The sequence below is a fragment of the Belonocnema kinseyi genome, chromosome 9 (genome assembly GCF_010883055.1).
Source record: "Belonocnema kinseyi isolate 2016_QV_RU_SX_M_011 chromosome 9, B_treatae_v1, whole genome shotgun sequence".
Classification (NCBI taxonomy): domain Eukaryota; kingdom Metazoa; phylum Arthropoda; class Insecta; order Hymenoptera; family Cynipidae; genus Belonocnema; species Belonocnema kinseyi.
The window spans coordinates 84,472,796-84,488,469 of record NC_046665.1 but is presented as its reverse complement, the minus strand read 5'-3'; the positions used below and the strand labels follow the sequence as shown (position 1 = coordinate 84,488,469).

At 30.0% G+C, this 15,674-nt stretch overlaps 1 protein-coding gene across 1 annotated transcript in view; it reads right to left on the bottom strand.

Moving 5' to 3' along the window:
• Positions 1-9,646: 9,646 nt before the first annotated feature.
• The window catches only part of LOC117180246 (carboxy-terminal domain RNA polymerase II polypeptide A small phosphatase 1), a 26,089-nt gene continuing 20,061 nt past the window's right edge, over positions 9,647-15,674 (bottom strand). The window contains exon 4 of the mRNA XM_033372638.1: positions 9,647-11,545. Coding sequence (XP_033228529.1) covers positions 11,354-11,545 — 192 coding nt within the window. The 3' untranslated portion in view covers positions 9,647-11,353. The remainder of the gene's footprint in view (positions 11,546-15,674) is intronic.

Genomic DNA, 15,674 nt, shown 5'->3' with positions numbered 1-15,674 from the left:
GTAGAAAGATCTCTAATCATTTGAAAGTATTTTCAAAAAATTCCAAATAATTTTAAGGTATTTCAGAGGACTAAAAAGAATTTAAAGAAATACAAAAAAGCCTCTGAAAACCATGGATATATTAGAATTTTTTGAAATTTCTTAAAAGCCTTTGAAATCCATACAAAATTTGCGAAATGTCATTAAAATCCCTGATATCCTTTAAAGATCACAAAAATACTTCGGTACCACAATCATGAAATGCTTGAACCTAAGAGTTTTTTTTAATCTCTTAAATCCCTTTAAAAACTGTTGACATCTTTAGAATCGGTTAAAATCCTTGAAATTCTGTGGTATATTTTGAAATCCCTTTAAAATTAATTGAAATATTTTCAAATCTTTTGAAATCCCCTGAAATTGAATAAAATCACTTTAAATCCCTTCAAATTTTCAAAATCTCCTAATATCCTTAAAAATTCGTGAAATACTTCGGAATCACAGAAGCTCTTTGAAAATTCGTTGACCCATTTTGGAATATTTCGAAATCTCTTCAACTTCCTTAAAATCTCTTAAAATTCCACGAAATCGTACATAATTCCTTCAACTCCTTAAAATCCCTTAAATTCTTGTAAAATCTCATAAAAAATTAAGATTCTCTTTGAAATTGTATAAGATAATTTCAAGAAACTCTTGAAATTTATTTAAATAAATTAAAATCCTATTCTTCTAAAATTTTTGTAATTCCTGCGAATCTTCTGAAATTCCTTGGAATCTCACAAAATCTGGAATCAATTCCGTAAAAAAAGTTTTATTCAATATATTAAAAAAAAAAATTACTTTTCACCGTAGTTGAGATTTCAAAAGATTCGAAAAATTTCTAGTCATTTGAAATAATTTAAAAAGATTTCAAGGGATTTTAAGGTATTTCAGAGGCCTGAGAAGAATTTAAAGAATGAAAGAAATCAAAGAAATAAATTTAAATACTTGGTATAGTCCTACAAAACGCCTTAAGATTACAGTGGGCACGCGTGTATTCGAATTTTTAATACAAATTTAGAAACGCTTTGAAAATTGGTTTTTTGAAATGGAAAAAATTTAAACGTACATCATACCGGTTTGCTTTTCTTGGATTATTACACATTTTTTAATTGAAATAATTCTTTTTTGTCAAGAATTAATCCAAGAGTCAAGTCGAATCTTTGAAATTGGATTTATTCGTATTTCAAGGATTCGACTTGACTTTTGGATACAATTTTTAACCAAAAAAAAAGGAATTATATTAATTAAAAATTTTTTCAATAATCCAAGGAAAGCAAACTGGTTTGATGTACATTTAAAATTTTTTCTATTTCCAACAATAGCAATGCTCCAAGCGTCTCCAGTATTAAAATTTCGAATAAACGGTTGCACACCTCTACTTAAAATCCTTTTAAATTATTATTAACATTTTCAAACCACTAGAAATCTTCCGAACTTTGGTAAAAATATTTACGGTCTAAATAATTAATAATTTTTTATGCATTGAATAAAAAATCTTATATAAGAAGTGTAGGGGAGGGGGGCCATGAAAATCTTTCGAATCCTTACGTCATTAATGGACGTTGCCTAATCCGTCAAGTGGATTTTTTAGTCTTTGCCAAGGGTACAACATAACAGCTTATTTTCTCATATCTTATGTTAAAAGGATAGGAAATCCCGAAGAAAATCTCTTAGACCTTGCGGATTATCAAACATATATATATACTTTTTTATTAAACACAGAATCACAGAGCAAACTGGACATGAGGGGCGGGAGATGTTACATACTCTCTATCTAGTTACGCTGTTCGATTCGCGATACCGCGTTCTGTTATTGTACAAAATTACTTGAAGATAAAAAATCATCGAGTTTTTATAAAAAACGTACAAAAGTGTCGCGACCCCGCGAATCGATGACCGGCTCGCTTTATCCGCAGAAAATGATTAATAGTGGAAGTTTCAAGTTTATTTACAAATCAAGGCAATATCGTTAATTATCTCTACATGCGTAACTCGCGCGTCCAACTCTCTGAAATCCGTTTAAAAATCTTTTGTTGCGAATTTTGTACAATATATAATAATATTAATAATAATAATAATAATAATAATCTTTCGAGTTGCTCTCGTAGAATGGATCTTCTTTCTTCGTGATGAGCCATCTCTTTGTTTGTTTGTTTTTTTTTCATTCAATATTTACGAAATCGGCTGCATATAAAAAGTTTAACTTTACAATCACCGCAAACGGCGCTTTCTCGCTCTCTTTCATTCCTCTAAAATATTTTTCAACGCTCCCATTATCAACATAGCAAGCACAAAATTAGTGAAACTTTCATTTCTTTTTTTTCCTTCTTTTCTTCCATTTTTGTGCAAGCTAGGATCAAGTTTCACACGTATGGTGTCGTTAATCAAAGGCTGCGATTCAAGTACCACAGACGCAAATAAATCTAAAATACAGTTTTTTTTTTTAAACCAACACCAATATGGTGCCTTGCATTTGAATGAGCAAACTATGATTGGCTGAGCGATTGAATCGAGTTATTTGTAATATTTTCACCGTCAGTAATGAAATTTGCCTCGGCTCATTTGCAATTGATCGCTTGAAAATTTAATTCTATCGCACAAGTTAAGATTTGTAAAAAAAAAATCAAGAAGAGCCAAAGCTCCGTTTTCCTACTTTTTAATTAAGGAAGCACCGACCTGTGCATAAAATGCTATCGCTTACTGCAATAAAAACAATGATTTAAAATGCTGGCACGAATGCTTTGCGTGTTACTGTATTCTTTTAAACTCTTGTCGCAGAGAACAATTTCTTTAAATTATGATTTTTAGAAAACTTTGATCCCTTCACATTGTTTTTGATTTAAAATATTTGCGAAAAAGCGATTTAAAATACATGTGTATAAAAACCTTTTGATAAAAACCGACGTGCGTATCATACGCACAAATTTCTATAAAAAAAAATAATAATAAAGAAATACTTTTATAAAACATTTTAAAAATCTTGTTCAAGACGGATTAGAATCTAAAAGGGCAGCCCACGACTCGTCCTCGCATCTGCTTCGGAACTCGAGTCGTGGTTCGTCCATCTAAAAAGTAAAGAAACTTGGCATTTTGATTAAAGGCAAGCTTCAGTCGTAGTTTTCAAAGTCTAGGGGACATAAATTTGCCGAGCTGTAACGAGAAGTTTAAAAGAAGGCAGTAGGCGGCGTATTTGTTCTTTTAATGTGGAAAAGTATTCACACCACCACACTTTTCCGCTTATTATTTTTCCTTCCTCTCATCTGCGCCAGGATGAAGAACAATCGACAGAAGCCTACCGTCACGAATTTACATGCGACCATAATGTCGAGCTATTTTCATATCGAAGGTCGCGCAAACTGGAAATGTAAATGCGAAATACTTTTTCCCCGGTGCTAGACGAACTTTGCTACAAAGGAAAATCGCTCGCAACTTTTTCATTCACCTTACCCGACAAACGACTGGCGTCATTAATGACACAAGAGTCGGGTAAAATTAATCGAACGAGTCGCCCCTATATTACGTAACGTAACTTTTAGTAATCTGTTGTTTTTTTTTTTGCTATAAATAAAACGTTTCAGGGTGGCCGCAAAACTTGATTTTTAAAATTCACTGACTTTTATCTCACTCATTTTTCATTTCGCCTCATCATTAATATTTAAAGAACAAAATTATAATATCGTAAAATTTTTAATATAGAATATTGTATAAATGGAATAAAATAAATTTTTTATTTAAATTCATATATCAATAATTTATTATTCTTAGGGCTTCCACAGCCTAATTTACTTGAATAAAGTGAAAAAGTGAAATATTTAAACCCAAAATATGACTTAAAGTAACTAATATGCATTAATAATTTGACTAATATTATTTTGAATTTGAAACAAATTTATTCATAGGACTTCAAAACAATTACAAGTTAAATTTGAGTGAATTGGCAAAAATTGAAAAAATTCCATTGATTTCAGTTAAAACGGAGTGAATTTAGAAGAATTTAAGGGAAATGCAATTGAAAAAGATTTAAAAGATATGAAAATATTAAATTGAATTCCGTAAGTTTGAAATGACTTTCGAGAATTTCCAGATGAATTAAACAAAAAAAGGCATTAAATTAAGTAAAACTGAGTGAATTTAAAAGAATTCAAGTGAATTAGAATTCCAAGGAATTAAAATGAATTGCAACAAATATTTTTAAATCTTTTCTAATTTTAGAAACTTTACGAAATCCCTCACTTTTTGTGAATGCATTATTTAATATATCCATTAAAATATTATACAATTCCGTGAAACCCTATAAAATCTTTAATTTCCTGAAATTCTGTACAATTTATTAAAAAACCTAAGAGCTTTAAAATCCCTCAAACCCATTAATATTCACGGAAATCTTATATAATAACTTAGTAATTATTAAATTTGTGTTCAATATTTTCCGAAATTTGTTACAACCATAAGACATTTTTATTCGAAATCCCTTAAAATCATTTAAATCTTTAGAACTCCCTTGAAATGTTAAAAATCGCTTAAAATTCCTTGGATTTTTTAAACAGGGTGGCTGGTTTAATCGAAGCAAAAATTTCCGGTTATTTTACAGTTTATTCGCGGTTCGCAAACATTTTTCACGGTCAATGAATTTTAAAAAATCGAACTCTATTCTACACGTTTTTCCATTTGAAGGAATAAAAATTACAATTTTATTTCAAAATATTGAGAAACCTAGAAGTGGTTTTATATTTTTCCAAATTTAAAATCATTTTTCAAAATTTTTTTCGAAGCGTTTAAACATATTTTCAAATGAATTGAATTTTTCCTACAACTTTTAGAAAATCGTGCAAATTAAAAAAATCCTTAAAATTCGAATTTATAAATAACAATAGAAACACTTATTATTTGTAGATAAAATTAGAGTAATTTTAAGAGATATTTAGAAGTTTTAAAAATATCAAAATTAAATTTAGAAATTGAAATGACTTCAAATCATTTACAAGATGTTTGTGACCCGAAAAATTGGGCTATTCGTACCGAAATTTTGTTGCAAATACGCACAGACGAATTTAAAACAAAGTGCAGATTTTTGCAGATTTCAACCAAAAAATCTAGAAACTTTTTAAGAATGGTGAAAGGCTTAAAAAGAATAAAAACATTTTCTTAAGATTCCTAGGAAAATTGAAATGATTATTCATTTTGAAAGATTATTGTAATAGAAAATTAAAAAAAAAATTTAAGAGATTTCCAAAATGATCAAAACAGAACCTGGGAGATTTTAAGAATTTTTTTTTAATTTGCAGGATTTTCCAAAAGTTTTAGGAAAAATTCGTTTAATTTTTAAATGTATTTAGAAGTTCTATAAAAAATGTTAACATACTTCTTTTCAAGAAGACATTTCAAATTTTTAATTAATTTTTAATATTTTCGAAACTACGAAATATCTCTTGAAATTACTCAAATTTTGTTTACAAATGATAAGTATTCAATTGCTATTTATACGTCAAAATTTAACAATTTCACTTACAAATTAAACATTTTTTAAACAGAAAAATTCAAATTGTAACGTTAAAAGTTGAAAAGCTCTTCGAAATTATACAGATTCAAAGCTTTCTATGTAAAACAATTCAATTTCAAATTGTTTACTTTGACATATATTTGTGTTCAATTTACTCGTCTTAAATGAACATTGACATTTTTAATGGCTAAGAAAACTAATAAAAATAATATATCAATAAATTTATTTATTAAATTTAACATAAAAAAATAATATAAAGGAAGACCTAAAACTTTGAGGTAAACATATTTTATTGATGAAACATTAAAATTATCGGAATAATTGATATTATATTAATCTCAATTCGTATTAAGACTTTCGAATTCAAACAGTTACAATCGGGAAATTCTCAAATTTTGAACGAATTTAGAATCGTTTTGTCAAATCAATTATTGTTAAGTTTTTTATACTTAAATATTTACAAAACTGTTGAAGTCAAACTTGGGCAAATTTTTCTTCTTAAAATTCGTAAAATTCCAGGTCAAGAATTAAATTCACTGTCATTTCCCGGTCTCAGAAAACTCCCGGTCCAGCGGCCACCCTGTTTAAAATACCCTAAAATATTTAAAAAAATTAAATCTCTTCAAATTAATTAAGTCAATAAAAAATTCATTGGAATCGTTTTAAATACCTTAAAATCTTTCAAATGTTTTAAAAACCCTTTAAAGTATTTCAGTCCTCGGAAATCTTATATAATCGCTTGGGATTTGTTAAATTATTGTTCAATATTTTCACAAAATTGTTTATAACCACAAGAAATGTTGTGCAAAAATCCCTTAAAATCTTTGTAAATCCCTTAGTAAAATTGATCAAATCTCTTAAAAATGGCTTCGAATCTTTTTAAATACCCTAAAATATTTTTAAAAAAATTGTAATTCCTTCAAATGTATAAAGTTAATAAAAAATTCCTTGATAATCTTTTCAAATACCTTAAAATATTTCAAATGTTTTTAAATCCCTTTAAATTAATAAACTCAATACAAAATTCTTAGGAATCTCTTAAATCTCTAATATATTTCAAAATACTTTTAAAACTTTTTAAATCACTTCAAAATTCCAAAGCTTTGAAAGAAACCTAGGAATCTCTTAAAATAACCTTAACAATATTTAAAGACTATGGAATCACTTCAAGATGATTGAAACCTATTAAAAATAACCTAAGATCATTAAAATCCTTTAAAATCTCTTGAAATTTGTTGAAAATGCTTTCGATTCTTTTAAAATAAAATAAAATACTCTAAAATATTTCAAAAGAATTAAAAAAAATCAGTGGCCTACAATACTTCATACATAAATTCCCTGACTTTTGCATTTTTTTTCAATATCCCTGACTTTCCCTTATTTTCAAGTTTACCCTCTCCTGCAGCCACCTTGCGTTTTCTATGTGTGTAATAATGAACAATTTTTTATTTTTGATCAACTCAAAATGTCTCAAAATATCAACAAAAATATATTAATTTGAATTTGGTTAATAGAAAACTTATTTCAATTTTAAAACAAAAACATCTTTCAAATAATTCTTTTCTTCTTTCGTTTGCAGAAACTTCACAACTTTCAATGATGTTAAAAATTTTGTACTTTTGACTATTTTGAAATAGCCTTAAGTACTTTTAAAAATTACAAATAAGTATACCATTAACCAAATATACAAAAAAAAAACGCATTGTCTGTTAGTATTTCAAAAAATTCTAAATTGATAACAAAAAAATGTTACGTAACACATTTTCTGAACCCTCGCGTCCCTTAAAAGCGTTACGTAATTCGCAATATACGGACGGCCCCAAAGGGTCGAAATTCTCAATTACAGTGGGTCTCAGTTTCACGGTGAATCGAGTTTAGAGAAGGAAAACACAGTCACAGCAAACTGATACATACACCGACAGATCTTATTTAAAACACAATCAAAGTAAATTAGCTTCGGGTGTTTTACAATTGACACCAAGAGCCAACGATTAACTACAAAATTAAGTAGCCGGCAAAAAAAGGGTAAAATCGGTATCTCGCTTATCTCACAAGTACAAGTGTGGGCGTATAGATTCTATCTCATCCTGTCGTTATAGCTCGATTCTATTCAATTTTCAGACATCTAATTAAACTGGTTAGACGCGTTTCTCGGACAAAAAACTCGTCTGACAAGGGGAAAATAGACCCTTCGGAATTTTGCTTCGATTTATACTTCTTCCAGTAATAGGTCATCACGAAACTTATAATACGAGTACGAGTTTGTAAGCGGAAAGTCCGGGTTAGACTACTGCTATCGATATTTCTTGCCAATCTTTTTTTTTTCATTCAAATTTTTCGTATTGCAATTGACAGGCTTCCCAGTCATTTCCCTATTCCCTTTTCCCCCTATTTTAAAGATATTTCCTCTATTTTTTTTCATACTTACGTAATTTCTTAACGCTTAATTCAAAAAATACTTCTTTCAAATGTACCCTGGGTACATTCATCTTATTAAAAAATTACGAAGGGTGTAGGGTCCCCTTGTGAATACTAATATCTCTCGATTAAAGCTCAATTTAAACTCTTCACTTTCACCGAGAGATAATGACATTGTTTAAAATCCCTACCGCAATTAGAAATTGCCCACCGCTGGTTCATAAAGCCCTCGACACAAGGAAAACAGATTCAAAGTTCGACGTTTTGATAAATTTCGAGCTTCTTACAAGCAACTATTCAAAATTCAGGGTGGCCGTTTAATCAGGAATTTTTTGATATCAGAAAAAACCCCAAATGGTAGTAAATTTATCTTTTGATTGAGAATTTTACAAATTCTTAGAAGAAAAATCTATACAATATCTTGAAATATCACAAATTTCATATCACATGATAATATTATACAATTTAAAATAATGTTTTTCTCTTTTCCCCTTTTTAAAAAATGATTTGCAAATTTAGAATAAGTTTTATTTCAACTTTTTCTTTTGAACTTGAGTTCAATTGTAACTTTTTTTTAATTATATCATTCATGTGACAATGTCTAATTCTAAAATCTTTTGCTTAAAGTGTTTCTATTTTAGGTCTTCATTTTTAGCATTTTTAATGAATTAAACAAAAACTTGATGCGCTTGAACCTAAAAATTTTCGATAAAAAATGTTATTATTTGATCAAATGTAAATAAAAATTAATCAATGACTTTTAAAATTGAACTGTACTTTAGGTATTAAAAAGTAAACAATAATTTATTGCACAACACGATTCTGAATTCATTCAAAATTTAAACAATTACAAATTTTAATCAGTTTAAATTAATAGATTCATAGTTGTATTCAAATATTGTTTAATTTTAAATATTTCATTTTTAACCCATTTAATTTGAAATTTTTTATTTCAGAAAAAGAAAGCCTTCAATCAATAAAATTTCAAAAAGATAAATTTAAACCTTAAACGTTACAATTATAATTTTTCTATTTTTGTCATGTTTAATTTTTAAGTGATATTGTGGATTTTTGATGTATAAATAATATATATTTAGAAGGTATAAAATGATTAAAAATTAATTTAACACTTGAAATTATTACATATTATTTAACACAAATTGTAAATTTGTACAGAAGGTTTCAAAAGAATAAAAAAATTGTTAGATACCTCGGAAATAGGAAGATTAAAATTTAAAAAAAAATTAATTATAAGACAATATTCACAAAGATTTCAAAAGATTTTTTCAATTGTCAAAAACGAATCTAGAAGATTTTAATACAAATTTTCTAATTTGGCAGGATTGAAAAAAGATAAACTATTATAAAAAATAGTTAGAAGTATAATAAAAATAAAAAAATTTGAAATTTAAAGATTACAATTTTTTTAAAACAAAATTTAGATTTCTGAAAATTGTTAACCTATTTAAGAATTATGAAAGGTTTTAAGGCAATACAATTTTTTTCTTGATATTCCTGTGAAAATTCAAAATTATTTTTTATTTCAAATATTATTTTAGAGAATATTTCAAAATATTTCAAAACAAATTTTGATGCATAAGTAACAATTTAACAACTATTAATTAAAAATTACTTAAAATAAAAATAATTCAACTTCCAATTTAAAAAGGATTCAGTTAAAAAAAATTTATCGTTTAATTTTTTATTTTTGTAGCTTAAAATTATTTTTTTTTTAATTTACAAATTTATTGATTTATCTGAACTTTTCCCTTTTTTTCGAGAAAATAAACTTTGAAATATTCTTCACAGGCCGTATAAGTCTGACGACAAAACAATTCCCAACTTACCGAAAAACTTTGTTTGAAAAAAAATTGTATTTTTAATCGCATTTCGTTACTTTTCGAAGCAAATATTTCTTTGATGAGTCACTGTTCTTTTTGAAAACTCTGATTAAAAGCACCATTTTTCGAATAAAAAACTTCACTTATACTTCTAAGTATAAATATATATTTGAAAAGTAATTTAAAAAAGGTCAGTTTTCCTGAGAAAAATGACAGTATTGTGCAGTGTTTTTAAGGATTATTAAAGGAAATTATATTTATAGACATTTTAAGAATTAAAAAAAATATGTACTGCAGGCCAATGAAAATTTTTCGCCAAACAGCCTGCTCTTGTGAATCTGAATGTCTAAACTGTAAATTATTCAGTTAAAAATATTCCAGTTTAACTGCACTTAATTAAAAATGGTTCAATTAAAAAGTATTAAAAGCTACCATTTGATATGTGCAAATTATTGAGCGTTTGAATCAAACATAATAAAACTATAGTTTGGAAAATGCACGAGACAAAGGCGGGAATTTTGTTTCTTTGATTAAAACGGCCACCCTGAAAATTCCTCATTCAGCTCAAATTCCATTTGATTTCTGTCCTAAATCTGTTGGCGTTAAAGAAACAAATAATACGAGTATTCATAATACGAGGTTCGTAATATAAATGTAATCTGTAATCAGCGTTATTCCTCGATGAAGCTTTGCTAATACCGATAATTATTCGTTAGTAGGTGTAAAGCGTAGGTAGGCTCTCGCAGGGCCCGCCTATCGTTTAAAGGCTATTCGTAAATAATCTTAACTCGTTAATTGTTATTTATAATTATCGATTTAACGTAGGAGTTCGCGAGTCTATACGATTTCCTGGAGGGAGAGAATGATATGCATTGGCTCGGACTTGTAAGTTAACGAAAGTCGCGACCAGGATAGTTGGTATGATTTTTGTTGTTGTTGTTGCTGTTTTGTTTTTGAAAATGCAAGTAAGTTAGAACTTATGGTTTCCCGCCATAAAAATAAAAAAAAAGTGTTTTCGATTTCGTCTCTCCAGCTAGCTGATCCAAAGATATCAAAGAGAAAATCTCGGTGTTTTTGCTCTCAAGGAGTTAAATTTTCTTACTGTATATCTCTCCAGGTGCCCGGTACTCCCGTGAATCCAGATCATCCATTTCTTACTCACTTACTCCGATTCACTCTTTCATTCACACCAAGCAAGTGGAAGCTTTGCATTCTGTTTTCTAGCAACTAACCAGTGATGTGGACCTGACCTCGATCAAGGCTCCGTTTCCACCCAGCGGAGAACCGATCAAGTTGGGCTCTCTTTTTTTTTTTTGCATCGTGACCTCGATTCCGATAGATACTGCACTACTCGACTTCCTCGGAAAAAAATCGGTTCACTCCACCTGCTCCTCTTCTCCACATCCAGTGTTTTTTCGCTGTTGGTGTGGGATTTTTTCTTTTTTTAGTTGGGCGTACCTGAGTGTCCAGCACAGCAAGCAAAGTGGTGAGCAATCTCGAAAAGGCCAAAGAGGGCTCTCCCTAGTGTGCATCGTGGGATGACAAGGCTGGTCTTTCGACCAGAATTTCGCTGGGGCTAGGAAGCGCCCAAGGATCCTGATCCGGGACTGGGGTTATTCGGCACCGACGCTGATACCTGATTGTAGGGGTGATTGCTGTTGCAGAGCACAGTATAAATGTTTTCCACGTTACTGAGCTTCTCGAAAAAGGGTATCAGGTCGAGCAATTCCGAATCCGTCATATCGTCGAACCACGAAGCCACTGGCACCTGTAAACAAAACCACAATTTATACCTCATTTCAAACTACGACAATCGCAATTAAAGACGAGAACTTAGTTAAAGGCATATGATAATTCACTGCGTGGTAATTAGGGTTCAGTGGGGGGGGGGGGGGGGGGGGGGGGGGGGGGGGGGGGGGTTGCTTCCACTGTACTGCCCAATGCAAAAAATGTGTCACGAGAGTTGAAAACGGCCGTACGGCGGCGCTAGTAGTAACTTTGTTCTACAAAACCATGTAGTACCATAGGAAACATGCATACAAATTAAAAAATAAATATGAAAAAACTCTTTAAAATCCTTTTTTCTTCATAGTATAGAGTCAGGTAATAAATGAGACTTATAGACTTACGTATTCTTTTGTTAAATATAGAAAAAAGCGGCCTAATCGGCATAATTCAAACAAGAAATTGCATGGATATTCAGAACTTATAAAAAATATTGAACAAATAAATAACGAATACACAAATAAATGAAAAAAATGCCAAAAATATATATTATTATCAAATTATAAAATTTTCCAAATTTCAAATAACGACAGGATCTTTAATTGATAAAAAATAAAATCCCGAATTTAAAATTCACTGATTTCAAGACCGACTTGTAAAATAAACGAATTATTAAATTCCAACAAATATTTGAATTTGCAATAGAAATATTTATAGGAATTTAATCATTAATTTATTTTAGATTTCGGCAGTTTATTTTTCTTGCTAATTTATGATTTTGTTATTCATTTTTTAGTTATTTTGTGTTAGTCCCGGATATTCATACACTTTTCAATAAAGTAATGAAAACCTTTTTTATATATTTCCGTTTAACAATATAATGCTACTATATAATAAATATAATTATTATATCTATATATGACAAACAAGGAATATGATAAATCTTAAAATAATGTTTTCTTTTACAATGAAATAACGAACTCTTAAATGTGATATTTTCTTAATCAATTAGACTTTCTAACGAAGCTAAAATATTTAATATTTGTATGTCACTCTTAAAGAAATACCATCAACGAATATTTTTTTACCTTTGACAAAACAGAATAAACGAAAATTATTTTTCGAAGTGCTATAATAAATCCATGTTGAAATTAAATTCTGAGAATTGAGAACAAGAAAATAATTTATTATCACCTTGTTTTTAAATTTATGTAAATATAATTTTCATTATATAAAATTTTACAAAATATTATGAAAAATTCGATTCCTTTTAAAGGATGTTTATAACTTCTAGAAGTTCGGAAGGAATCAAGAAATATTTGATAAATTCTCGAAAATGTTTCCGAGTTTTCAAATATTTGTAATCTATTTAAAACGTTTTAAATTCTTAAAAATAATTTTAGCTGACACGAATTTTTGTCAAAATTTTCAAATATCATTTCGAATTTTTAAAAAATTACCTTACAATCTTCTGAATTTTCCCAGCAATTTTAAGACAGTTTGTTTATTCTTTTGAAAACTTTCGAAATTATTTTAAATTCTACTAAATATGTCTTGAATTTACCCGAGTTTTTTTTTGTTTTTATTTTGCAATCTTACAAAATTGAAACATTTTGCTTTAAAATCTTCTAAAATATTTCTAGACATTTAAAAAAATCGTTTGTTATGTTTAAAAACTTTTTTAAATTTTCTCTTAAAGTTCATTTTTCAAAATAAAAAATTATTTAAAATTTTCACACGAATATAAGACAAATTCTTTTTTTTAAATCTTTTCAGACCTTCTAAACCTTCTAATTTCTAAAAATTATTCAAAACTTTCCTGCATTTTTTAATTATTCTGCTAAATTAAAAAAACTTGCTTAAAATCTTTGAGATTCTTCTTTGACTTTTTTTTAAATAATCTAAAATCTATTTGAATAATTTCTTTAAATTAATTTTTCAAAATAAAAAATTATTTTAATTTTTCCTAAGGACCTGAAAAAACATCTTTCATTTTCGTGAAACTTACAAAATTCTTTTAAAATCTTCACAAGTTTTAATTATTTTTTAATCGTTTAAAAACTACTGAATATCTCTTAAACGTACTCAAATTTTCTTCTGAAATGATGTAATATTGCAAAATTGCAAAATTTTGATTTAAAATCTTTCACACTTTTTAAAAATTTTATAAAATAATTCAAAATTTTTTGTGATTTTTTTTCGATTTTTTGTTGAAATTCCTTACAAAACAATTATTTCAAATTTTCCCATGAATTTTAGGAACTTTTTTTCACACCCTGACAACATTCAGTTTGCCTAACAAATTTGTAAATCTTGAAAAATTAAAAAAATGGTCTCAGTCTTCTACATTCTTTTAACCCAGAATTTAAAATCTTTAAATTTGAAAATTATTCTTTTAAAATAAAACCAAAACCATTTCTACTTAGATTTTTTATAATTATCAAAAGCTTCTAACTCTTGTATTCGGGGTAAAATTAGGGGCAAAATTGAATTTTGTAAGTATCACATGCTCTTAATCGAGGCCAGTAAGAAAATACTAGGAATAAAAGCGCAAAAAGAGCTCTAAAAGAAAGCTTTTAGAGAATTTCAAAGATTTTAAAAAGTAAACCAGATTTTAAGATTTCAAAAGATTTTGCACAGATTCAAAATATTTTAATAATTTTAAATACATATAAAGGATTTAAAAAAGATTTCGTAAAAGTGTCATACAGATTTTGAAAAACTACTTAAATTGTTTTACATTATATATATATGGCCCCCATTCGGTTCGGTTTTGATTCCTCTAGAATCAAACCGAAGGGCCTGTGACAAAGCCACCGAACGCGTCCTCGGGTTGCGGATAGAGGGTCCCTGTACCAAGGGTTTCTGCTGAATATGGTTACAAAAATAAATAGGCAGTCGCGGACAATTGTCCAGGGGTGGTCCCGAAGAAATTAACCCCCAAGCGGAGGTGCGAAAACCGTGCCGAAAGCTGAATGGCACCTGGGTGAGATGTCTAGAACGGTGACTCTGGGATACCAGGCGACCTCTCAGAGTACGCAGCCTTATCCCTTGCATGCGGGGCTCTACAAGGATGGACGAACCCCTTTCCCTAGCTTCTCGTGGGAACAAAAATGACAACACCAAACATAGTTGTAGTAAGTGCGGTTCAAAACAACAGAACGCGCAGGGCTCCCGACAATGGGTCGGCCAACAATGCCGACCAATCTAGAGCTGGGGGAGCCAATGAAAATGGATTCAATGCGATGGATCGGCGGAATCTCGGGACATTTAGGTGGACGGAGCGACCAAATCACGACTTGCTAGAGTGCTACGATGCGAGTGTGACCCGTGAACGGGGTTACATGGCACGGCTGCATGCTCTGTGGTGCGAGGAACACCCGGAGCTATCGTATTTTTCGCAGCAACGTCTGCGAAACCATGCTGAACTACTCCGTAAAAGGGGCTATGTAAGCGGAACGCCTACTCTACCACAGCTAGAACAAGCCGGCAACGAAGAAAGAGAGGCGACACTAAGACCAACCGCGGGCAGGCATCCAACAGATGAAGAGCGATGCTTTACGACCCGGAGAAACATCAACACCAAGGTTTCTCTCAAGCCTAAAGATCTGGCTGAAATGGATGACGAGCTTCGTGGACATTTTTCCGGTGAATCCGACCTCTGGGCTATCAATTATTGTGTGTATAATGCAGCGAGAGCTTTGGCCGAAGCGAATCGTAAAACAAAACCAACGGTTGATCATGAGACCAAAAGACGAATGCATCAACTTGCCATAAAGATAGGCTGGGCAAGACAGTACGCGTCCCGCATTCAATGTGTGACTGACTATATCACATCTGACAGGAATTTTAACGCCAAGGTTCGAAAGTTCGCGCGCGAACTCCGGACCCGTTATCACACACTTAACAAGTCAAAGTGCTGACCATCAGGCAGCATATTGTTGAGAGAACACGGATACTATCTGACGCTAAGAGAAGTCTAGAGCGGAGGGAGAGGTGGGTCAGAGAGAATCAGCAGTTTCTCTTTGACCCATCTCGACACCTGATAAAGAATGCCCACCCATCACTAACGTGGAGGTGAAAAAAGTATTAAGAGGGATGAAGAACTATTCCGCACCGGGACCAGATTGTATCAAAACCTTCTGGTGGAAGAAGTTTTCTTCAACCCATCA